The sequence below is a fragment of the Trichechus manatus genome, unplaced genomic scaffold (assembly GCF_000243295.1).
Source record: "Trichechus manatus latirostris isolate Lorelei unplaced genomic scaffold, TriManLat1.0 scaffold00057, whole genome shotgun sequence".
Taxonomy (NCBI): Eukaryota; Metazoa; Chordata; class Mammalia; order Sirenia; family Trichechidae; genus Trichechus; species Trichechus manatus.
The window spans coordinates 11261456-11287673 of NW_004443993.1; the positions used below are offsets into that span (position 1 = coordinate 11261456).

The 26218-nt window shown below is 49.9% G+C and overlaps 1 protein-coding gene across 1 annotated transcript in view; it reads right to left on the bottom strand.

The window, feature by feature from the left end:
- The window catches only part of ATCAY (ATCAY kinesin light chain interacting caytaxin), a 46232-nt gene that overhangs the window by 10899 nt on the left and 9115 nt on the right, over positions 1-26218 (bottom strand). The window contains exons 2-7 of the mRNA XM_023733121.1: positions 9629-9687; positions 8849-9070; positions 6583-6768; positions 6115-6217; positions 3792-3923; positions 2499-2585 (exon numbers count right to left, since the gene is read on the bottom strand). Of these exons, the coding sequence (XP_023588889.1) occupies positions 2499-2585; positions 3792-3923; positions 6115-6217; positions 6583-6768; positions 8849-9070; positions 9629-9687 (789 nt within the window). The remainder of the gene's footprint in view (positions 1-2498; positions 2586-3791; positions 3924-6114; positions 6218-6582; positions 6769-8848; positions 9071-9628; positions 9688-26218) is intronic.

Consider the following 26218-nt stretch of genomic DNA (forward strand, 5'->3'; position numbering starts at 1 on the left):
GCTAGCCTTGTTGGGGTGAGATGGTATCTCATTGTAGTTTTGATTTGCATTTCTCTAATGGCTAATGATCGTGAGCATTTCTTCATGTGTCTGTTAGCCGCCTGAATGTCTTCTTTGACGAGGTGCCTGTTCATATCCTTTGTCCATTTTTTAATTGGGTTATTTGTCTTTTTATTGTTGAGGTTTTGCAGTATCTTGTAGATTTTAGAGATTACATGCTGACCGGATTTAAAACAATTAAAAAAAAATTTATTATGTTTTTGGTGAAGGTTTACACAACAGTTTAGGCTCGCATTCAACAATCACTACACAAATTGTTCAGTGACATTGGTTACATTCTTCACAACGTATGTACATTCTCAATATGTCTGTTCTGGTTGTTCCATTAAACATGTTTTTTTTAAAGACCAGACTTAATGGTCTGACTGAGACTGGAGGAACCCCCGATACTATGGCCCTCAGATGCTCTGTTAACCCAGGACAAAATCATTCCCGAAGCCCACTCTTCAGACAAAAATTAGACAGGACTATAAAGCAAAAATAATACTCTTTACCGTCTGGGGTCTTAAAAGCCTGTGAGCGGCCATCTAAGATATTCCAGTGGCCTTACCTCTTTGGGAGCAAGGGAGAATGAAGACAATGGAAGACACAAGGGAAAGATTAGTCCAAAGGACTAATGGATCACTACTACCACGGCCTCCACCAGATTGAGTCCAGCACAACTAGATGGTGCCCGGCTACCACCACCGACTGCTCTGACAGGGATCACAATAGAGGGTCCTGGACAGAGCTGGAGAAAAATGTGGAACAAAATTCTAACTCACAAAAAAAGACTAGACTTACTGGTTTGACAGAGACTGGAGAAAACCCGAGAGTATGGCCCCCAGATACCCTTTTAGCTCATAACTGAAGTCACTCCTGAGGTTCACCCTTCAGCCAAAGATTAGACAGGCCCATAAAACAAAATGAGACTAAATTGGCACACCAGCCCAGGGGCAAAGACTAGAAGGCAGGAGGGGACAGGAAAGCTGGTAATAGGGAACCCAAGGTCAAGAAGGGAGAGTGTTGACATGTCATGGGGTTGTTAACCAATGTCATAAAACAATATGTGTACTGACTGTTTAATGAGAAGCTAGTTTGTTCTGTAAACCTTCATCTAAAGTACAATTAAAAAAAAACAAACTCGTGAGGAGTGTGTTTCTTAGCTCAGGTAGATACACGAGACCAAATGGGCGGCTCCTGTCCGAGGCAGGATGAGAAGCTAGGAAGGGACAGGAGCTGGTTGAATGGACACAAGAAACCCGGGATGGAAAGGGGGAGTATGCTGTCACATTGTGGGGATTGCAACTAATGTCACAAAACAATATGTGTATAAATTTTTGTATGGGAAATTAACTTGAGCTGTAAACTCTCACCTAAAGCACAATAAAAAAATAAATTTTTAAAAATTAAACCCAGATTTGGTGAACTATAAAATAAAATTATTTTCAAGGTAAAATAATTTTTTTTAATGATAAGAAGCACAAGGCCAAGAGAATATAGCGGTAGCCAACCAAAATAGAGTCCAGAGTGTGTCAAGGTGTGTCGAGAAGTTTTCTTTAATTTTGAGAGATTAGGCAGAAATTTGGCTCAAGCTTTCCAGCATCCAGTGCAATTCACAATGTCTGAAAGGAGCAAAGAGGCCAACTGCTTGGGGGAACCCCAACAGTTACTGACTAGGAAATGATCCGGGTATTCTCTCCATGGATAGTCACACGGTGGTCATCGTGGGCTAGAACTGACAAAATCGTCAATTGCTTTCATACATTTCTGATTTACTTTTATAATTAAAAACTAACACGTATTGAACGATTGACTAGGAAGCTTAGGGGGGCAGTGAGTTTACGTCAATGCGGGGGAACAACTCGGAAAAGGAGGGTGAGAATGGCTGCCCAACTTGAAGAATGTGACCAGTGTCACTGAATTGTCCATGGAGAAACCGCTGAATGGGTGTGTGTTCTGCAGTGTGTATTCTCAGCAACAACCAAAAATAAATAAATTCCAAAAAAGAAAAAAGAAGGTGAAAATAGCCAATTTTAGGTTCTATATATTTTACCACAATTAAAAAAAGAAAAAGAACAAAGGGGCAGAGGGGGCTTTAGGGTCAGAGTTCGCTTTTCGTGCGGATAATTCTATCACTTTTGGTTTCTTTTCCCATGGGGAAATTTGATGACCTCACTTTGGGACCCCTCAGAATCAAAGAAAACTATAAAATTACCCCCACAACACGAGTCCCCCTGTGGTCGGCACGACAGATGGGGAAAGGGAAAGTGGACAGAGACTCGGTCTCAGACGGAAAAGCAGGAATCCTGCCTTAATAAAAATAGATATAATTTAAAATGGTTTTGTTCTTGTTACAAAAGCCATAAAACATCTTCATCACAGAGAAGCTGAAAATGCAGACGAGCAAACCAACCACCCGGGATGGTACTGGAGAGCGGGGACAACCCCCTTCTCACCTGACAAAAGGCCGGGAGATGGCCAGCACCGTCCGAATGAACCACGACGGGTGGACGATGATTAACGACTTCAGGTTTTTCCTCAGCCTGTGGGGGGAGGCGAAAGGGGCGAGATGAACCCCTGGGTGTGAGCACTGGGAACTGGGGGACTGGGCGGGGGCGGGGAAGGGATGGAGAGAGGGATGCATGCGCTCATCACTCATTCATTCCACAGGTGTCCTTCATGTACCTGTACTGTATCATCTACCTATACCAGGTACCTGTACCTATCCCATCCACCTGTACCAGGTACCTGTACCATCCACCTGTACCAGGTACCTGGACCTATACCATCTACCTGTACCGTGTACCATGTACCTGTGCCACATATCTGTACCTGTACCAGGTACCTGTACCTCTATGTACCTCCGTGTACCTGTCAAATCTGTGACCCCATCCAGGAGTTGTGGGTCCCACGAGGGATTAAAGATATACCCCTTGAGCCCCTAAGACCCCAAAGTGGGCCGAGGGAGGGAGGGACCCCCCTGGTGCACAGGCGGGCAGAGTTTGAGTAGCCAAGTCTGTGCTGTCACACCTGTTATGGGTTAAATTATGTCCCCTCAAAATCCGTGTTGGAATCCTAACCCCTATACCTGTGGATGTGATCCGATCTGGAAACAGGCTTTTCTTTTTTATGTTAATTAGGCCATATCTGAACAGGGTGGGTTCTAAACCTAATCATTTCTGAGTTATAAAAAGAGAAGATTAGACACACACACCCACCCCCACACCCACACCCCCCCACACACACAGGGAGCAGGGAAGAGAAACACCATGTAAGGATCGTCTACAAGCCCACAAACCGAGGCCAAGGCCTCTTTGCAGAGGGGGAGCTGACTTCTAACCCTAAGGGAAAAAACCAAACCAGTCGCTGTTGAGTCAATTCCAACTCATGGCAACCCCATGTGTGTAGCGTAGAACTGTGCTCCGCAGGGTTTTCAAGTCTGTGATCTTTGGGAAGCAGATCACCAGGCCTTTCTTCTGAGGCACCTCTGAGTGTGTTTGAGCTGCCAACCTTTCAATTAGTAGTCAAGCGCTTAACTGTTTGTGTCACCCAGGGACTCCTGTTTCTCTCTTTTAATTTAGAGCCCTAGCTCTTGACCCTGTGGCCACACCGTCTCCATTTCTGAGAGTTTCCTGGGCACCCTTGGTTCCAACCACCTTCAGAAGGTCCACAGCCATCAGGGTCCCTCGCTGTGCATGCTTTTCCACCCTGAGGTGGCTCCCGCCCCTGGCCCCCTGTGCCCGGCCCACCTCCTATCGATCATCTGGTAACACTTCTTCAGCCAGCCGATGCCGGGCATCCTTCGCCGGGGCGTGGCGCCGTTCAGATACACGATCATGTAATCCTCGGCCACCAGGAGCTCCAGGCTGCTGATGACATACCTGGTATGGGAGGCAGATGACAGAGACCCAGTGCAGTGGGGCTGAGTCAGGAAGACCCAGGCGCAGGGAGTAGTGCCACCCTCTTTCCTGCCCCAGATGTGCCAGCTACACCTGTTCAGGTGTTACTGTCTGTCCTGACACGCTCCAATGGGAGTGAGTGCGGGCGACCCCAACCCACCCCAAATTTCTGTAGTGGGCACAATAGTGATAGTAATGTTGTGGTTGTTGTTGGGTGCTGTCAAGCCGATTCTGACACAGTGAGCCCATGTGACAGACTAGAACTGCCCTGTAGGGTTTCCTAGGCTGTCTTCTTTATGGGAGCAGATCGCCAGGTCTTTCTCCTATGGAGCCGAGGGGTGGGTTCGAACCAGGGCTTTGAACTGGTTCATTCCGGTTTGAACACCTGCTGAGAACTTGCGTTTCCACCCCAGATACACTGAATCAGAATCTACATTTTAACAAGATCCCCAGGTGATTCTTATGTATAATATACTTTGAGAACCACTGCTCTCCTAGTGGAGCCCTGGTGGCGCAGTGGTTAAGAGCTCAGCTGCTAACCAAAAGGTTGGCAGTTCGAATCCACTAGCTGCTTCTTAGAAACCCTACGGGGCAGCTCTACTTGGTCCTATAGGTTCTACTCGGTCCTACAGGGTCTACTCTGTCCTATAGGGTTGCTGTGAGGCAGAATCGACTCCATGGCAATGGGTTTGGTTTGGTTTCGGTGGTTCTACTAGTGGTTCTCAGAATTGGTCCCTAACCAGCATCACTAGTATTGCCTGGGAACTTGTTAGAGATGCAGATTCCCCATAAACCAGAGACTCCATCAGCCTGAGACCAGAAGAACTAGATAGTGCCCGGCTACCACCAGTGACCGCGCTGACAGGGAACACAACAGAGAGTCCCTGATGGAGCAGGAGAAAAGTGGGGTGCAGAACTCACATTCTAGTAAAAAAAAAACAGACTTAATGGCTTGACTGAGACTTGAGGGAACCCAGAAGACATGGCCCCCGGACTCTGTTAGCCCAAAACTAAAACCATTCCTGAGGCCAACTCTTCAGACAAAGATTAGACTGGACTATGGGACATAAAATGATACTTGTGAAGAGTGTGCTTCTTAGCTCAAGTAGATTCATGAGACTAAACGGGCAGCTCCTGTCCGGAGGTGAGAAGAGAAGGCAGAGAGGGCCAGGAGGTGGTTGAATGGACACGGGAAATCCGGGGTGGAAAGGAGGAGTGTGCTGTCACAGTATAGGGAGAGCAGCTAGGGTCACATAACAATGTACGTATAAATTTTTGTATGAGAGACTGACTTGAATTGTCAACTTTCACTTAAAGCACAATAAAAAAAGAGAAATGCAAATTCTCAGCAGGGGTTTGAACAGGAATGAACTGGTTTGAAGCCCTGGTTTGAACAGCCACCATTTACAGTCAGCAACTGAGGACTTAACCATCATGCCCTACGGCTCCCAGTAGTAGTAAAAGTAGCTCATTTTATTGAGCACTCACTACGGGCCAAGTGCTTCATATGCTGTATCTCATCTAACCTCCCCACCAAGCCTGGGAGACGTGAGTACACGGTAAATGCTTCATAGACAACAACAGCGATGGGGATGATTCAGGCCGACGGGGAGCCGGGGGCTCAGAAAGAAGGCTGCACGGTGAGCAAGTGGGCTAGCAGGGATCAGGAGCCAGGGGCCCCGGGGTGGTGCAAATGGTTAAGCACTCGTCTACTAGCAGCAAAGCTGTCCGTTCAAACCCCGCTAGAGGCTGCTCGGAAGACAGGCCCGGTGATCTGCTTCCGAAGGGTCACAGTCTTGAAAACCCTGCCGAGCACGGTTCTACTCTGACACACGTGGGGTCCCCATGAGTCAGAACTGACTTGACGGCCAAACCCATTGCCGTCGAGTTGATTCCAACTCATAGCGACCCTAAGGGAACAGAGCAGAACTGCCCCATAGAGTTTCTGAGGAGCACCTGGTGGATTCGAACTGCCGACCTTTTGGTTAGCAGCCGTAGCTCTTAACCACTGCACCACCAGGGTTTCCGACTTGACAGATCTATTCCTTAAGCTTGATGGGGCTCTGCTGGCGGTCTGCCCCTCCCTGGTGCCCGGCAGCGCCCCCCAGACCCCCACGTGGTTCTCGTGGCCTGGGCCGCCCCAGCTGCCCCACAGGGAGCACAGGAGACTTACAGGAAGAGGTTCTCCATGATGTAGTGATAGTCGGGGGTGCCGCTGTCCGGGAGGAAGCAGGCCGCGAAAACAATAATGGCATTGAGGCCTTCACCGTAGTACCCTGGGGGGAGGCAGCCGGGCGCAGCGTGTTAACCCCCCAGCAGTGCGGGCAGAGCCCTTGATGGGCTCCCAGCCGCCCCGTGCACCCTCCCCATCCACCTCGCCGGCCAGCCCTTCCCACTATCCGCCTGGCCAGGTGCACACAGCTCCGAGTCGCACAGCCTAGCAGGTCTGTTTCCGCCTCCAGTGGGGAACGAGAGCCACTATCAGGGGCAGCCCTGTGATCCGTGCTTCATCCACACCCCAACCCCTCCCCCACCCTGACAGGGAGGCTTAATGTCCTTGTAGATCAGATGAAGAGACTGAGGTTCAGAGAGGACCCCAGTTGCCTAGCAGGCCTGGGGGAGCCAAGGGTGCTGCTCTCACCTCCGTGGGTCACCACCTTCATGTAGGGCCGGATCATGTGCAGGTCGATGCGATGCTCTTGTTCCCCGATGATCACCGTCCGCCACAGGCGCCCATTGGCAGCACTGCCATCCTCTGCTGTGCTGTCCCCAAACAGATCTGCACTGTCCCCAGGCATGTTCTTGGCAGTGGCCACGGGGGTGTCATCTGGAAGAGGCCGGGAGTGAGCCAAGGGGATGCCTGAGTCTGGATCTCTTGCGTTGCATGAAGGGAACCCCTGGATTTCATCCCAACTCCCCACCCAGCCTCCCTCTCTCTGCACTCTTGACTGCAGATGGCCACATATCCCAGATCTCTCTCCCGTCAGCCTTTGCCCATATGCTCCCTCCACCTGGCTGCTCTGCTTGCCCATCTTCCTCGCCTAATCCCCCTTCAAGTCCTGGCTCAGATGCCACCTCCTCCAGGAAGCCCTCCTGGACACCCCCTTTGCTGGCCTCCCAGAGATGGTGAAAGCGTCTGCTTCATCAAGCCACACGGGGACTCATGGGTGTGAGGTGGGCATCCTGCGTGTCTTACCCTCCTTGGAGCCAGGCACACCGAGAGACAGGATCAAGTCTAGCCCTGGCCCCAGGTGAGGGTCAGGGTCCTCCTACTCCTGCCTGCCATGCTCTGGCAGTCCCCAGATCCTGCCCAGTCCTCAACATCATCCACCCAGTCACCACAGTGCCTGCATCCAGCCATGGAGCCCTCCCTCTGGCCTGTTCCCCCGCTCACCTGCCAGAGCGTTCTTTCCAATGTCTTCACGTTCAGCCTTTCCCGACCCCCTTCAAAAGGAGCTCCCACCTAGTGCTCTACCCTAGTGCTTCTCCCCTTCACTGCGCACATGGGAGTCTGACCCTCCTCTGGAGTGGGGCCGTCCTGTGCACTGCAGGGTGTTGAGCAGCACCCCTGGCCTCCACCCGCTCAATGCCAGTAGCACCCTCCCCCCGTCATGACAACCATAAATGTCCCCAGACATCACCCAGTGTCCCCTGGGGGCAGAACCCCTGCTCTATCACCCTTCTCTTATTTTCCTCTGAGCACTGATTACCAGCTGCTTCTGCAGACTCGTCTCGTTATTGAGCATCTGCCTTTCTGACTACGTGTGTGGGTAGGGAGTGTCTGTTTCTGCCCCCGCGGTAGCTCAGGCAGGTCAGTCAGGATCTGCCCCAGAATAAACGTTGTCATTGTTGTTGTTAGCTGCTGTTGAGTCAATTCCAACTCTTGATGACCCCATGCTTCATGCGTGTCACAGCAGAACCGCACAGCAAGGTTTTCTGGGCTGTAATCTTTACGGAAGCAGATCGCCAGGCCCTTCTTCCGAGGTGCCACTAGGTGGGTTCGAACTGCCAATCCTTTTGGTTAGAGTTGAGCACAAACCGTTCACGCTACCAAGGGACCTCCAGAAGAAATACTCGCCCGATGCTAAGTCCATCGGATGCACTTTGCTGAGGTCTCGGTGGCCTTTGAGAATCTGTTTATAAAGGCCATGTCCCCAGGGGAAGACACACACCCACCCGCCACAGAAATGCCTGTTAAGCTGTAGGCACTGGCGCTGTTCCCGAGCCCCAGGTTGGAACCCTCATCCCACCTGCCCTCTTGCTGTGGCTCTCTGAGTCTGGGGCTTGAGGGGCTCCAGCAAGCTGCCAGGGGAAGCCAAAGGAAGTCTAAGTCAGGTTTCAGGGCCACACTGAGCGACTGGTCGGAATGCAGACTGCACAGGGCCGAGAGCCAGTCGGCTGCACTTGAAACTAGAGGGCCGGGGAGGGATGAGAGCGGCCGGAAGAACGCAGAATAGCTACCAAAGAAAGAACATCCATTCCCCAAAACATTTACAAATGAAGCTTCCAGCTGAAAGAAATCTGGCCATCTTGGAATTATAATACAAGTACAGTAGAACAGAACGGGCGGAGAATTTCAGTTCCTAGTTGGTGACAGATACCCTGGTTGTTAGCTGCCATCAGGTTGGCCTCTGACTCATGGCTACCATACGCACAATGGACCGTCGTGATCCATAGGGTTTTTATTGGCTGATTTTTTTTTTTTGGAAGTAGATCACCAGGCCTTTCTTCCTGGTCTGTTTTAGTCTGGAAGCTCCGCTGAAACCTGTTCAGCCTCATGGCAACACACAAGCCTCCACGGACAGACGGGTGGTGGCTGCGCATGAGGTACAGTGGCCGGGAATAGAACCCGGGTCTCCCGCATGGAAGGCGAGGATTCTACCATCGAGCCACCACAGCTTCCTCACCTTCCCACTCCAGCTCGTTGCCGTTCCCCAGGAACTCCAGCGAGTCGGTCTCGTCGGGGGTCTCGATGTCATCCACGTTGATGTCCAGGTCATCCGGGGTGTCTAGGAAGTCGTCAGACAGTAGAGAGCCCTCGCTTTGATCCAGGGAAATGTTGATCTCTGGGGCGACGAGCGTCTTTCTTTTACGATGAGCCCCATTGAAGTTTAAAGTGTTTGGGGGGGCTGCAAGAGAATGGGAAAGTCCACAGGCTTGGGGCTCTTTCTTTTTCCTCCTCCCCATTTCCCGATCCATTACCGCGGAGTCAATTCTGACTCATGGCGCCTCCACATGTTACAGAGTAGAACTGCTCCATGGGCTTTTCTTGGCTGTAATCTTTACGGAAGCAGATTGCCAGGCCTTTCTTCCGTGGTGCTGCTGCATGGGTTCCAACTGCCAACCTTTAGGTTAATAGCAAGTGCAAACCATTTGAACCACCCAGTGGCCTTAGATAACCTCTAAAACCTTGGAATTCTCCTCTGCTTACAGTTTTTATTATCCATGAGGACTCCAGCCCACACCCGAGGGTTTATGCTAATAAGGCGACTCAGGTGGGGGCTGGCAAGGCCAGAAAGACCCATCTCAGCCGACCTCAGGGGCTCCCGGTTGGCCTTGGAGAGCACCCCCTTTTCTGACCTTTTAGAGAGCCTCAACTTTGACATTTCTAGGGTTACTATCCAGGCAAATCTGAAACCTGGAAGCCTGTAATGGGCGCTTGCATGTCTGCATGTGTGGAAACTTACACGCTGCGTCTCCGGCAGGTCCATCCAGCGAATCCATCCCCGTCTCCTCTGGGAGAGGCCTGCGGACCCAGCATCAGCCACCAGGCACCGCAAACCCGGCCCCAGGAGCATGGAGTGACGCGGGCAGGTTCGGCCAAGCATGTTCCGATAAAACAATAACAGGAACAAAATATTTTTAGCTTTGGGGATCATCAAGCCAAAATACGCTTCTCCATTAGCACAGAAACTCATAAAACGTTAGCGGGGGTGGAAGGTGGGGTGCTGGAGGCTTAGGACCATAGCTGCATGGATATCTCAGTCAACGGGCAAAATACAGTTCATAAAGTTATGTTCTACACTCTAGTTTGGTGAGTAGTGCCTGGGTTCTTAAAAGCTTGCGAGTGGCCGTCTAAGGTACAACTATTGGTTTCTACTTGTCCAGAGCAAAAAGGAAAGAAGGAAACCGAAGACTCAAAGAAGAACTAGTCTACAGGAATTACACACAAACCACAGCCTCATCTACTCTGAGACCAGAGGAACTAGATGGTGCCCGGCTACCACCAATGACTGTTTTGTCAGGGCCACAATAGATGGACCCTGACAGAATGGGAGAAAAATGTAGAACAGAATTTCAGATTCCTAAAAAAAAAAAAAAAAAAAAAAAAACAGACTTCGTGGACCAGTTGAGACTGGAGGACTTCCCAAGACTATAGCCCTGAGATACTCTTCAGATTTTGAACCGAAACTAACCCCTGAGGTCACCTTGTAGCTAAATAACAGATCTGTTCAAAAAATAAAGAATATTACCTGTGACTATTGTGCCCCTTTAAAAAATCACCATTATGAGCCCAAATGGTCAACAATTACTTTAAAACAAAGATGAGAACGTAAGGGGGGCAGGGAAACTAGATGAATGGAAACAGAACAACCAGAACAGAAGTAATGAGAATGTTCACACATTGTGAAGAATGTAACCAATGTCACTGAACAACTTGTGTAGAAATTGTTGAATGGGAACATAAACCACTGCGTAAACCTTCACCAAAAACACAATAAAATATTATTTTTAAAAAATTGACTTTAACAAACAAATATTAGTGGGTAAGTCATTTAATTAATATAGGCCTTTTCTTTTCATGGATGGCGTTATGGATGAATTGTGTTCCCCCAAAATATGTGTTAGAATCCTAACCCCTATACCTGTGGATGTGATCCTATCTGGGAATAGGGTTTTCTCTGTTCTGTTACCGAGGCCATACATCCTAGGGTGGGTCCTAACCCTAAGCACTTTTGAGATATAAAAAGAGCAGATTGGGCATCGAGAAATAAGCCTGAATGGGGGAAAGGCAGATGCCCCGTGGAGATCACCAAGGAATGCCAAGAAGAACGTTAGAGAAGCTGAGACAAGGATTTTTCCCCAGAGCAGACAGAGAGAAGCTTCCCCTAGAGCCAGCGCCCTGAATTTGCACTTCTAGCCTCCTAAACTGTGAGAAAATAAGTTTCTGTGCATTAAAGCCACCCCCTTGTGGTATTTCTGTTCCAGCAGCGCTAGGCAGCTGAAACAGCTGGGGAAAGCTGAGAGCCAGAGAGAATGAGGGGCTGGTTCCAGTTCACACGGTTCTACATACTTCAGAATATAAGCTGCATTCTCGATGTGGCAAGGCCCGTGTGGGTTGGTCTGCGTAGAACTACTGACTATAAAATTCGAGATGCTGTGTGGCAAAGGGGCCCAGGGGCCACTGGGAAGAGTGTCCCTAATGTTGGAACAGTCTGACCCACAGAATAAATAACACAGCGTTGGACTGTAAGCCAAAAGATAAAATAAGTGTCCACGGCTCCACACTGACGCACGTAAACGATCGAATAAATAAATAGGAGAGAGGAGATAAAGTTTCTGTGCAGAAGAATTCCTAATAATTTATGTGGTTACTCCATCTTCAGGGGGGCTGTGGTGGCTCAGTGGTACAATACTGGCCTTCTTTTTTTTTTTTTATTGTACTTTAAGGTTTACAGAACAAATAGCTTCTCATTAAACAGTGAGTACACATATTTTATGACAATGGTTAACAATCCCACGCCATGTCAACACTGTCCCTTCTCAACCTTGGGTTCCCTATTACCAGCTTTCCTGTCCCCTCCTGCCTTCTAGCCCTTGCCCCTGGATTGCTGTGCCTCATTAGTCTTGTTTTGTTTTATGGGGCTGTCTAATCTTTGGCTGAATGGTGAACCTCGGGAGTGCCTTCATTACTGAGCTAAAAGGTAGAATACTGGCCTTCTATGTGGGAGACCTGGGTTTGATTCCCAGCCAGGGCACCTCGTGCACAGCCACCACCTGTCTGTCCGTGGAGGCTGGTATGTTGCTAGGATGCTGAACAGGTTTCAGTGGAGCTTCCAGAGTAAGAGAGACTAGGAAGAAAGGCCTGGCAGCTGACCTCTGAAAATCAGGCAGTGAAAATCCTATGGATCACAACGGTCCGATCTGCAACCAACCATGGGGATGGCACAAGACCAGGCAGTGTTTGGTTCCGTTGTGCATGGGGTGGTCATGAGTCAGGGGGCTCCATCCTCCAGAAGGAAGGGCAGGACTCCTCAGTCCTCAGGTATGGGCTGTGCAATGACCTCCTTCCAGAGCGCACAGGATGGAAAGGAGGCAGGAGAGAGCGACTTGACCGTGGAGACGCCTGACAAACACACCTTAGCCAGGTATTCAAGGTCAACATCAGCAGTGATGGGACATGTTGACAGGTTGATTGTGTGCACTCTCAAGATGATGGGATGAGAGGGCACCTCACCTCTGGGGTCTTCCTCCCCAAACCCATAACCCATTGCTGTTGAGTGGATTCTGACTCCTGGCGACCCTGTGTGACAGAGTAGAACTGCTCTATAGGGTTTCCTTGGCTGCAATTCTTTTTTTTATTATTTTATTGTTGTAGTTTAGATGACGTTTACATTTCAAGTTAGTCTCTCATACAAAAATTTATACATATATTGTTATGTGACCCTAATTGCTCTCCCCATACTGTGACAGCACACTCCTCCTTTCGACCCGATTCCCCGTGTCCATTCAACCAGCTACTAACCCTCTTCCCATCTCACCTCCAGACGGAAGCTGCCCATTTAGTCTCTTGTATCTACTTGAGCTAAGAGGCACACTCCACACGAGTATCACTTTATGTCCCACAGTCCAGTCCAATCCATGTCTGAAGAGTTGGCCTCAGAAACTGTTTTAGTTCTGTGCTGATAGAGAATCCGGGGGCCGTGCTTTCTGGGGTTCCTCCAGTCTCAGTCAGACCATTAAGTCTGGTCTTCTTACTAGAATTTGAGTTCTGCACCCCACCTTTATCCTGTTCCATCCGTGACTCTCTACTATGTTCCCTGTCAGGGTGGTTATTGGTGGTAGTCGGGCACCATCTAGTTCTTTTGGTCTCAGGCTGATGGAGTCTCTGGTTTATGTGGTCCTTTCTGCCTCTTGGGCTAATACTTTTCTTGTGTCTTTAGTGTTCTTCATTCTCCTTTACTCCAGGTGGTTGGGACCAATTGATGCATCTTAGATGGCCGCTTGCAAGCTTTTAAGACCCCAGATGCCACTCACCGAAGTAGGATGCAGAATGTTTTCTTAATAAACTTTGTTATACCAATTGACCTAGATATCCCCTGAAAGCATGGTCCCCAGACCCCTGCCCCTACTACTCTGTCCCTCAAAGTGTTTGATTGTATTCAGGAAACTTCTTAGCTTTGGTTTAGTCTCTTGGCTGTAATTCTTATGGAAGCAGATTGCCAGGTCTTTCTCCTGCAGTGCTGCTGGGCGGGTTTGAACCACCAACCTTTAGGTTAGCAGTTGAGCACAAACCATTTCCACCACCCAGTGACCTCTCCAAAACCCATCACCCCATCTAATCATGAAAAAACATCAGACAAATCTCAACTGAGGGGCATCCTAAAAAACAACCGACTGAACCCACCCATTGCCGTAGAGTTGATTCCGACTCATAGCGACCCTGTAGGACCGAGTAGAACTGCCTTGTAGGGTTTCCAAGGCTGCAAATCTTTACAGAAGCAGACTGCCACATCTTTCTCCCACGGAGCGGCTGGTGGGTTCGAACTGCCGACCTTCCGGTTAGCAGCCGAGCGCTTAACCACTGTGCCATCAGGGCTCCTTAACAACTGACCCGCACTCCTCGTAATGGCCAAGGGCAGCAAAAACAAGGGAAGTCTGGAAAACCGTCCCCGCCCAGAGGAGCCTGAGGAGATGTGATGACTAAATGTCCTGTGTGCCCTGAGTGGGTTCCTGGGACAGACAACGGACGTTAGGGGAAGCTGAGGAAATCTGCACAAAGCGTGGGCTTTACTTCATGATCACGGATCAGTATTTGCACAGTAATTACATCAAGTGCTCCACGGAGTGTAAGTGGCCCACGGGGACACCCAGTGTAGGGTGTATGGGGACCTGAACTATCTTCACAGCGTGCCCGGAAATCTACAACTGTTCTAAAATTGAACATTTACTACCATTTTCTTCTATGGCTATGACATTTCAGAAGTAGATCGCTGAGGTGTCTCTGGGTGGATTCAAACCACCAACCTTTCAGTTAGCGGTGGAGCACTTAACTGTGTGTGCCACCCGGGGACTCCCAGAACATTTATTTTTAAAAATGCAGTTTGGCGGTCCCTCAGAAAGTTAAACGTAGAATTCCCATAGGATCCAGCAATTCCACTCCTAAGTATATACGTAAAAGAATTGAAAGCAGGGACTCAGTTGCTCGTACACCAATGTTCACTGCAGCGCTGTTCACAGTAGGCAAAAGGCAGAAACAACCCAAGTGTCTGCCAGCAGATGAACAGATAAACAGAATGTGGTCCATCCATATAGAGAGGTATTACTCAGCCATGAAGAGAAGTGAAGTTCTGATACATGCTATGACATGAACCTTCAGAACATTATGCTGAGTGAAGGAAGTCAGACACAAAAGGACGAATACTGTTATGTCATACGATCCCGCTTTATATGAAATGGCTACCTCAAACCAAAACCCGGTGCCGATTCTGACTCATAGCAACCCTGTAGGACAGAGTAGAACTCCCCCATAGGGTTTCCAAGGAATGGCTGGTGGATTCGAACTGCCGACCTTTCGATTAGCAGCTGGACACTTAACCACTGCCCCAGCAGGGCTCCATGATATGTCCAGAATAGGCAAATGCAGACAGACAGAAAGTGGATTAGTGGTTGCCTAGAGCTTGGGGGAGGAGGCAATGGGGAGGAGGGTGACTGCTAATGGGCACAGGGTTTCCTTTGGGGGTGATGGAAATATTTTGGAACTTGATAGAGGTGATGGTGGCACAACATGGTTAAATGCCACTGAATTGCCCACTTGAATCGCTCCCCTTAAAGTTGTGAACTTGATGGTATGTAAATTTCACCTCAGCCTGTCTGGCCAACCACGCGTCTGCCCCTTTAAGGAGCCTGGACTCCCACACGGAGGCCGGCTGGCCGTGCTCACGTTTGGAAAATAAGACCTAGTTCTCTGGCAATCCTGGACTGCTTTCTGGAGCAACAGTTCCCACTGCCCGTTTGACCCAAGTGTCTGGCTCCTTGCTTCCCCGGGGAAATATTCCATTCCAGGCAAGCACTTTGTAGAGTGCGTGGGCAAGTGGAGGGTCGGGCTCAGGGCGCGCTGACTCAGGGAAGCGCGAGGCAGCGTTTAATTCATCTCTGCAACTCAGCAGAGCTAGCTCAGCAGAAAGGGAGCTGTCTGGACGGGGAAGGAGGCCAGGATGTTTTTTTTTTTTGCCTCTTTTTTTTTTGTGGTGAATGCCTTGCTTCTCTTCCTCTGAGAGCTGGGGCTGACAGCCTTCTCAGGACAGAATCTCTGCTTCTTCCCTCCCTCCTTCCCTCTTTTGCTACCAGTGAATGTTCCCTGAGTAATCAATCACTATGTGTCAGCAGCATTGGCAGGCTTTGGGGGTACAGGGTGAATCAGACACCACTCTGCTCTCGTGGAGGTCAAAGGTCCGAGTGGGGGCCCAGGAGACATGAAAATATGTTGTCGTTATTGTTCATTGCCACTGAGTCGGCCCTGACTCCTGACGAGCCTGTGTGTGCAGAGCAGAACTGCTCCACAGGGTTTTCAAGGCTGTGAGCTTTTGGAAGCAGATCGCCAGGCCTGTCTTCAGAGGCACCTCTGGGTGTATTCAAACCACCAAGCTTTCGGCTAGTAGGTCAGCGCTTAACCATTTGCACTACTCAGGGACTCCTCATACATCCTCACAAGAACCTATGTACAAAGGGTCATGGCAGCATTATTCAGAACAGCCAAAAAGTGGAAACAGCCCAAGTGTTCGTCAGCCGGTAACAACACAATGTGGTCCATCCATACAATGGAATATTAAAACCCAAAAACCTAACTTACTGCCGACGAGTCCGTTCTGACTCATAGCCACCCTAGGACAGAGAAGAACTGCCCCACGGGGTTTCCAAGGCTGTGATCTTTATGGAAGCAGACAGCCACGTCTTCCTCCCACGGAGTGGCAGGTGGGTTCAAACCACTGACCTTTCAGTTAGCAGCCAGTGCTTAACCACCGTGCCACCAGGACCCCTTAATGGAATACTGTTGTTAGGTGCCATTGAGTCAGTTCCGACTCATGCCGACTCCATGTACAACAGAACGCAGCATTGCCCGAAACACTTTAAAGAGATCTTCTGCAGCAGATTCGCCCAATGCAATGCGTCGTTTGATTTCTTCACTGCTGCTACCTTGGGTGTTGATTATAGATCTAAGTAAAATGAAATCCTTGACAAGCTCAATCTTTTCTCTGTTTATCATGATGTTGCTTATTGGTCTGGTTGTGAGGATTTTTGTTTTCTTTTTGTTGAGGTGTAATCCATGCTGAAGGCTGTGGTCTTCGATCTTCACCCGTAAGTGCTTCAAGTCCTCTTCGCTTTCAGCAAGCAAGGTTGTGTCATCTGCATATCGCAGGTTGTTAATGAGACTTCCTCCAATCCTGATGCCCCCTTCTTCTTCATATGGTCCAGCTTCTCAAATTATTTGCTCAGCAGACAGATTGAATAGGTATGGTGAAAGGATACAACCCTGACACACACCTTTCCTGACTTTAAACCACGCAGTGTCCCCTTGTTCTGTTCGAATGATTGCCTCTTAGTCTAAGTACAGGTTTCTGATGAGCACAATTAAGTGTTCTGGAATTCCCATTGTTCACAATGTTATCCGTAATTCGTTATGATTCACACAGTCAAACGCCTTTGCATAGTCAATAAAACACTGGTAAACATCTTTCTGGTATTCTCTGCTTTCAGCCAGGAGCATCTGACATCAGCAATGATATCCCTGGTTCCACCGGCTCTTCTGAATCTGGCCTGAATTTCTGGCAAGTTCCCTGTCGATGTACTGCTGCAACTATTTCTGAATGATCTTCAGCAAAATTTTACTTGCATGTGATGTTAATGATATTGTTCAATAATTTCTGCATTCGGTTGGATCACCTTTCTTTGGAATGGGCATAAATATGGATCTCTTCCAGTCAGTTGGCCAGGTAGCTGTCTTCCAGATTTCTTGGCATAGACAAGTAAGCGATTCCAGTGCTGCATCTGTTTGTTGAAATATCGCAGTTGGTATTCTGTCAATTCCTGGAGCCTTGTTTTTCGACAATGTCTTCAGTGCAGCTTGGACTTCTTCCTTCAGTATCATCGGTTCCTGACCATATGCTACTTCTGGAAATGAATGAATGTTGACCAACTCTTTTTGGTACAGTGACTCTGTGTACTGCTTCATCTTCTTTTGATGCTTCCTGCATTGTTCAATATTTTCCCTGTAGAATCCTTCAACATTGCAACTCGAGGCTTGAATTTTTTCTTCAGTTCTTTCAGCTTGAGAAACGGCGAGCGCGTTCTTCGCTATTGGTTTTCAAACTCCAGGTTTTTGCACATTTTATTATGATACTTTCCTTTGTCTTCTCGAGCCGCCCTTTGAAATCTTCTGTTCAGCTCTTTTACTTCATCATTTCTTCCTTTCACTTTAGCTACTCGACATTCAAAAGCAAGTTTCAGAGTCTCTTCTGACATCCATTTAGGCCTTTTCTTTCTTTTTAACGACCTCTTGCTTTCTTCATGTATGATGTCCTTGATGTCATTCCATAACTCGTCTGGTCTTCAGTCATTAGTGTTCAATGAGTCAAATCTACTCTTGCAATGGTCTCTAAATTCAGGTGGGATATACTCAAGGTTGTACTTTGGTTTTCATGGATTTGTTTTAATGGAATATTACTCAGCCATAAAAAGGAATGAAATTCTGATACACACTACAGTGTGGATGACCCTTGAAAACATAATGCTCAATGAAATAAATCAGACACTAAAGGACACGTATGGTCTGATTCCATTTATGTGAAATGTCCAGAACAGGCAAATCCATAGTGACAGAAAGGGGATTAGTGGTTGCCTGGGGCGTGGGAGCCGCAGGGAATGGGGAGTGACTTCAAGTGGGCACAAGGTTTTATGGTGGAATGATGGAAATATTATGGAACTGGATAGAGGTGATTCTGCCACATTGTGACTGCACTAAATGTCATTGAATTATAAACTTTAAAATGCTGAATTTTATCTAAAGAAAACTTTTTTTAAAGTAAGCTTCCAATAAAGTTGGAAGAAAGTTTTAAGGAGGCTGGCCGGGGCTTTGAAGTCAATCACACACCCATTGTGTGTAAGCCCCCTCTGTCTGTAGCTGCTCATGCCTGCACCCAAAATCCAGGGGTGGGGGGCTGCTGACCCGGGAATAAGTTCAGGGCCCAGGAGTACAGGAAACATACTGCTTATTTACAAAGTTACCCAGTATTGTCAGCTGAAAGGTCAGGAGGAAAAAAGACCTGGCACTCTGCTTCTGTAAAGATTACAGCCTAGAAAACACTACAGGACAGTTCTGCTGTCATATGGGGTCGCTGTGAGTCGGAATCAACTCGATGGCACCTAACAACGACATACAGCCCTGAAGGACTTTTCCTGTGTGTCAAATCAGAGACAAGACCCGAACATCGCGACTTCCGTGTTCCCTTGAATCAGAAGATCTGCTCTCCCTGAGCAGTAACAACGGGCGCTGGCCATTCTCCACCTCCCCGGCTCACCTGGGTGTCAGAATTTCCTTCCGGCTACTTGCCTCTTGTACACTGTCTGCCCGTCCCTACCAGCAGGAGCCTCCACTTCCTGTTGCTGTAGAATTATCTAGAATCCCAGGACGCCCACAGGTGCCAGGCACCAGGCTGGGATGTTTACAACATGATCTTAGTTAATCCTCACAGATACCCTATGAGCCAGGTGGAAGCCCATTTCTCAGAGGAGGAGACTGAGGCTGGCCCCGGGGATCTTGCCCTCGATGAACAATTCACGGGCAGAGCTGAGTCCAGCCCAGGCCAACCTGACACCAGCCCTGGGCTCTGTTCATTGCTTTCTACTGCCCCCTTGTGTCCGATCGTGTACAGAACCTGCTTCCGGGAACACAAATCCCAGTGAGGACAAGCAGAAACGTGTTCCGGAAGGTGACCCAGCCCACTGAGCCAAGGACCCCTTCAGCATCCTGTCCAGCTGCAACCCCCACCCCCGCAAACCCCACCACAGGAAAACTCTGCTTTTTTTTTTTGTAGCTGGCGCCGTCCTGGCATCTTGCTAGGCTGTGAGTCAGCTTCCTGAGACCCTGGTCAGTCCACATCAATGCTGTATCGGATGCTCACCTGGCAGACTGCTGCAGAGTTGCAGCCAAAGTGTCAAGGTGAGGAAGGGATCTCAGCTCAGGGTGCAGAGAGTCGGGGAAACAGTGCAAACAGCCGAGAGAGCCTGGGTGCAAAGCCCAGTCTGGTCGCTCTCCAGCACTCTGACTTTCGGCCTCTCTGGGCCTCAGTTTCCTCATCCGCAAAATGGGAATAGAAATAGTACCTACTTTTTATTCATTCGTTGAGTTGATTCTGACTCATGGCGACCCCAAGTGTGTCAGAGAAGAACTGTGCTCCATAGGGTTTTCAAGGCTGTGATCTTTTGGAAGCAGATTGCTGGGCCTTTCTTCTGAGGTGCCTCTGGGTGGGTTCAAACCACCAACCTTTCGGCTAGTAGTCGAGTGCTTAACCCTCTGCACCACCCAGGGATCCATATTTTTATTCATTCAGTGTTGTTGTTGGGTGCCGTCGAGTCGATTCTGACTCATAGTGACCTCATGTGATAGAGTAGAACTGCCCCACAGGGGTTTCAAGGCTGTAGACCATTTGGAAACATTGCAGACCTGTCTTCCAAGGCACCTCTGGGTGGGTTTGAACCGTCTGTCTTTTGGCTAGTAGTTGAGTGCTTAACCGTTTGTGCTACCCGGGGATCCGTCTTTTTTCATCCACTGTTGTTGGGTGCTATCCAGTTGGTTCCGACTCATAGCGACCCCGTGTACAACAGAACGAAACACTGCCCAGTCCTGCGCCACCCTCACAATCATTGCCATGCTTGAGCCCATTGTTGCAGCCACTGTGTCAGCCCATCCCATTGAAAGTCCTCCTCTTTTTCACTGACCCTCTACTCAAGCATCATGTCCTTCAGGGACTGATCCCTCCTGACAACATGTCCAGAGTATGTAAGATGTAGTCTCACCATCCTTGCTTCTCAGGAGCATTCCAATTGTACTTCATTCACTAGCAAATGTGTATTAGATGTTTAGGCTCTGGGATACATAAGTTGAATAAGAACAGACAGGATCCCTGCCATGGTGGGGTCTCCGTTTGGAGAAGGAAGATGATAATCAATTAAATCAAAGAACAAACAAAGCAGCTGGTGATATTCGCAACAAACAAAACAGAAAAGATGAGGGAGCAGGGAGGGGGCACCTTTCCCAGGGTGGTCAGGGTGGGCTTCTTTGAGGAGGTGGCCTTTGAGTGCAGATTTGAGAGCAAGAGGTTGGCAGACACTGGAGAAAGGGGAAAGGGCATTCCAGATGGAAGGCACGGTAGATGCAAAGGCCCTGGGGCCGGAATGAGCTTGGCGTGTTCAGGGACAGATGAGAATAAAGTGGTGGTGGATGACAGTGGGGAGAGAGGCAGGGCCATAGGGAGGGGTTCTTGTGGGCTTGGGGCGAGACCACGAGGCTGAGGCATCTGGTACAGTAGACATTCAATAAATGTTCCAGATAATACTGAATTGGAGAAGCGTACTCAGCAGGTCTCCAGGCTCCTTGGAGAAGTCCATCGCTCCTCGACACAGAGTGAGCAAATGCCATGGTGTCTCAAGACCAAGTGCACCCTGTTATTTCCTCAGCTATCCAGAACTGGAGAGCCCCCCACGGCCCCAAGGGAGGCCCTTCTACAGAGCTTGTTCTCAGTCTGTGATGGGCAACTGTGTAAGAAGTGGGTTTCCCCTTAACATGCAAGGTGGACAGCATGGTTTTATCCCTCTGCAGTGGGTTTTTTGTGTTCCCCAAAAAATGCATGTTCAAGTTCTAACCCCCAGTACCTGTGAAGTGACCTTATTTGGATATAGGGTCTTGGCTGATGTAAGTAGTTATCATGAGGTGGGGTGGGCCCTAATCTAATAGGACTGGTGTTCTTATAAGAAGGGGAGAAAAAGCCCAGACAGACACGGAGAGGGAAGACAACTCCGTGATGACGGATGCAGAGATGGGCGGGATGCTGCCACAAGCCAAGGAGTGCCGGTAACTGCCAGAGCTAGAGAAGGCCACAAAGGATCCTCCACTAGAGGCTTCAGAGGGAGCATGGTCCTACTGACACCTGGGTTTTGGATTTCTGGCCCCCAGAACAAAAACCCACTGCCGCCAAGTCGATTCCAACTCATAGCGACCCTATAGGACAGAGCAAAACTGCCCCATAGGGTTTCCAAGGAGCAGCTGGCGGATCCAAACTGCTGACCTTTTGATTAGCAGCCAAGCTCTTAACCACTGCGCCACCGGGGCCCCTCTGGCCCCCAGAGCTGTGAGAATACATTTCTCTTGTTTTCAGTAACAGCCCTGGTGACACAATAGCTAAGTGTTCCGCTGCTGACAGAAAGGTTGGCAGTTCAAACCCACCCAGTGGCTCCGCGGGATCTGCTCCTGTGAATATTAGTCTAGAAAACCCCACGGGGTAGTTATGTTCTGTTGCACGGGGTCACTGTGAGTTGAAAGTCAACTCGATGGCCCCTAACAACAGCAGGGAGTGGCTGCAGCCACAGGAAGCTCATACATACTCTCAGGGTAAAATCCAAACTGCTCACCTGGGCGTCCCTTCAGGATGTAGCAACTGCAAACACCTCCAATGGGCACCTCAGACCTGTGACCTAGCCGGGCTGTAACACTGTAGTACCTTGCATTCCAAGGTCTCCTCACCCTAGTGCCTTTGAACGTTCTGCCCCTCTGCCTGGAACACCGCTTCCTGCTGTCTTTGCCTGGTGTACTTGTCAGCCTCCAAGGCTGGGTCAGTCTCCCTCCAGGAGGTCCCATCTGAGTCTCCACTCTCCCCTGCACTCTGCCTCGGAACCCTTCGTTAGCGCTTCGTGTGCAGTAAACGAAACGAAAAACAAATTGTCACTGAGTCAACTCCAACTCATGGCGACCCCGTGCGTGTTGGAGTAGAACTGCTCCACAGGATTTTCACGGCCGTGACTTTCAGATCACCTCGTATGCATGTGAAAGCTGGACGATGAATAAGGAAGACCAAAGAAGAATTGATGCCTTTGAATAATGGTGTTGGTGAAGAATATTGAATATGCCGGGGACTGCCAGAAGAAGGAATAAATCTGCCTTGGAAGAAGTACAGCCAAGAATGCTCCTTAGAAGAAAGGATGGTGAGAGTTCGTCTCACATACTTTGGACGTGTTATCAGGAGGGACCAGTCCCTAGAGAAGGACATCATGTTTAATAAAGTAGACGGTCAGAGAAAAAGAGGAAGACCCTCAAAAAGATGGATTGACACAGTGGCTGCAACAATGGGCTCAACCATAGCAACAATTGTGAGGATGGTGCAGGATTGGGCAGTGTTTTGTTCTGTTGTACACAGGGGTCACTATAAGTCAGAATCGACTTGATGGCACCCAACAACAACCTTTCAGAAGCAGATTGCCAAGCCTTTCTTCTGAGGCACCAATGGGTGGACTCAAAGCTCTAACCCTTTTGTTACCCTTTGGACTGCACAACAAAATACCACAAAAGGGATGGCATTAAAGGACAGCATTTATTGTCTTACAGTTCTGGAGGCTGCAAGTTCAAATCGGGGCCCGGGCTCTGGGGAGGGTCCTTCCTTGTTGGCAGCCCCAGGCATTCTGTGGCTTTTCTTAGCTTCTAGAGGGTTCCTCACATGGTCTCTTCCCCTGGGTGTGTCTGTGTCTACTCTGCTCTTTTTATAAGACACCACTCAGAAGGGATTAGGTTTAGGACCCTTCCTACTCCAAAACCACCCAGAGGTGCCAAGGAAGACCTGGTGATCTTTTTCTGAAAGGTCACAACCATGAAACCCCTATGGAGCACTTCCACTCTGCACATGGGGTTGCCACAAGTCAGAATCAACTCCACTCCAACTGGTGTGGTTTTTCTTTCTTTTTTCTTTTTTTTTGGTTTTCTACACCCTTATGACATCATCAATGTAACAAAAGAAACCCCCCTATTTCCAAACAGGGTCATATTTACAGGTACGGGGGTTAGGACTTCAACATAACTTTTGGGGGGGGACATAATTTCATCCATCACAAGTATGCACTTCCAAGGCTTGAGGCTTAGCCAACAACAGTATTGGGGCTCGGGCATACAGCACCCACAAAGTTAAGCCACGGGAGGCAGAGAGGAAACTTCTAGGAGTTATAAACATATTTCTTGGCAACCTCAATGGTTTAAGATACCCAGGCAAACCTGTCCTTTCTTTCTCCGCAGGAATTACCAACAGCCTCTGTCCATTCTGCTCCCTCCCGCGTTTCCCCGCACGGCCTTGGAACTCTGGGAGTATCAATCAGGACCAAGGACAGCGACTGCCCCAACCACCTCTGCCCACCCTGCTCCTTTTTTGGGAGAGTTGAGGCGGGAAGAAGAGGCTGGGCGGGTCAACGCCCACCATCCCTTCCTGCCCCCACCCGGTGGTCCTGGGCACCGCTCCTTTGGGAGTGCAGAGCTGTGTACAGGAAATCAGTGCTGGGCTGGGGGAGGGCTACAGGGACGTGCTAGCTGCAGGGACCGCGGTTGCACACGGCCTGAGCTCGGCAGCCGGACGGGTCCCTCCGGCCCGAGGTCACCTGCAAGGATATGTCACTGGCCCAGCTCGGACTCCACACAGGGGCCACCTGGGAAGGGAGGGACCCTTTGTCCCTAAATGGGGTGGCTTCTTGGGCGTGGCAGGAGCAGACGCACAAAGCCATCACTGTCCTCTTCTCTGCCCACCCCTGGGACGCCGTGGCCAGGGCGTCTGGTGGCCCGGGCTCCCCCAGGGAGGAGGGGACGAGAATGGCCTTCCTTACCTGTGGCCGCAGCGCAGGCTGCTCCGGCTCAGTGCCCCGCCTTGGGGGCTTGCCTAGCGGGCGGGGTGGGGTCTACACGGCCCGGGGGGACCTGCGGCAGCTCTCGGCCGCCGGCCGCCCAGGAAGGGCTGCTCCGGGAGGTGGAGACTCCGGCGCCGCATTATGCCGGGGAGGGCGGGTAAGAGGACGCCCGGGGGCAGGGCCAGAGAGCGCTCCCCGGGCCGCCCGCGGCTCCTCCCGCGCGGCCCCGGTCCTGCCTCCGCCCTGCCTTCCATCCCCTCCACGCCGTGACACCCCCTCCCCACTGCACGCCTCCTTCCAGCTTCCAGCAGCTCCTCCACCTCCTGAGCCCCATCCTGTCCACACCACCCCCCTCCAGGTTCCCCCCCTTCCCCAGCTCCTGCCGCTCTCCCCCGCCCCTTTCCCCTCCCCCTCCATCCCCTCCACTCTGTGGTACCCTCCACACCCCCTTCCAGCTTCGGGCAGCTCCTTCACCTCATGACTCTCATCCCCTCCACACCGCCCCCCTCCAGGTTCCCCTCCTTTCCAAGCTCCGGCCGCTGTTCCCCGCCCCCTCGCTGTGGTACCCCCCACGCCCCCTCCCAGCTCTGAACAGCTCCCCCACCTCGTGCTCCCCCATCCCCTCCACTGGTACCCACCCTCCAGGCTGCCCCCTCCCAGCTCGGGGCCCACTTTTTCTCTCCCCATCCTCTCCACGCTGCCCCCACTGCCTGCTGCCCGCCCCCGCCCCCGTCCTCTCTCTCCTCCCCCCTCTCTCCTGGTGACCCATCCCCATCCTGGCAGGGAGGCCTGGTTCACTGTGACATGTGCTGAGCACACACAGGATGTAAACACACCCAGGTCATGGCAGGAGACCTCCAGCGAGTCTCCTACCTTCTGCCAATCTCGGCCTCCTCCTCTGTGAAATGGGGGTGCAAGCAGCAACCCCCCATCAGGTTGTTGTGGTGGTTAAATAAGAGTAACAGACTTAGCCAGGGCCCCCCATATGAGCGCTTAAACAGTGTTGTTAGGTGCTGTGGAGTCAGCTCTGACTCATAGCGACCCCGTGTACAACAGAACAAAACACTGCCCGGTCCTGCGCCGTCCTCACAATCGTGGTTATGCTTGAGCCCATCGTTGGCAGCCACTGTGTCCATCCATCTCGTTGAGGGTCTTCCTCTCTTTCGCTGACCCTCTACTTTACCAAGCATGATGTCCTCCTCCAAGGACTGGTCCCTCCTGATAACACGTCCAAAGTATGTGAGACGAAGTCTTGCCATCCTCACTTCTAAGGAGCATTCTGTCTGTACTTCTTCCAAGACAGATTTGTTCGTTCTTCCGGCAGTCCATGGCATATTCAATATTCTTCACCAACACCATAATTCAAAGACATCAATTCTTCTTTGGTCTTCCTTATTCATTGTCCAGCTTTCACATGCATACGAGGCGACTGAAAATACCATGGCTTGGGACAGGTGCACCTTAGTCCTCAAATTGACATCTTTGCTTTTTGACACTTTAAAGAGGTCTTTCGCAGCAGATTTGCCCGGTGCAATGCGTCATTTGATTTCTCGACTGCTGCTTCCATGGGTGTTGACTGTGGAGCCAAGTAAAATGAAATCCTTGACAACTTCAATCTTTTCTCAGTTTATCATGATGTTGCTTATGGGTCCAGTTTAATTTAAACATTAGCATTTAATGGGAGCCCTGGTGGCTCAGTGGTTAACAGCTTGGTGGCTAACCAAAAGGCTGGCAGTTTGAATCCACCAGCTGCCCCTTGGAAACCCTATGGGGCAGTTCTACTCAGTCCTATAGGGTTGCTATGAGTCCGAATCGACTTGACGGCAATGGGTTTGGGCTTCTTAAAAATTTTTTTATAGCACTGAATAATATCTGAGACATATTGAACAGATACTGCTATTTAATAATCAAGTATTACTAACTGTTGCTGTTATTGCGTGTCTTTGAGTAAATTTCAACTCATAGCAATCCCATGTGACAGAGTAGAACTGCCCCAGAGGGTTTTCTCAGCTGTAATCTTTATGGGAGCAGATCGCCAAGCCTTTCTCCCGCTGAGTCAGTGGGTAGGTTTGAACCGCCAACCTTCCAGTTAGCAGTCGAGCGCAAAAACTATTATAATAATA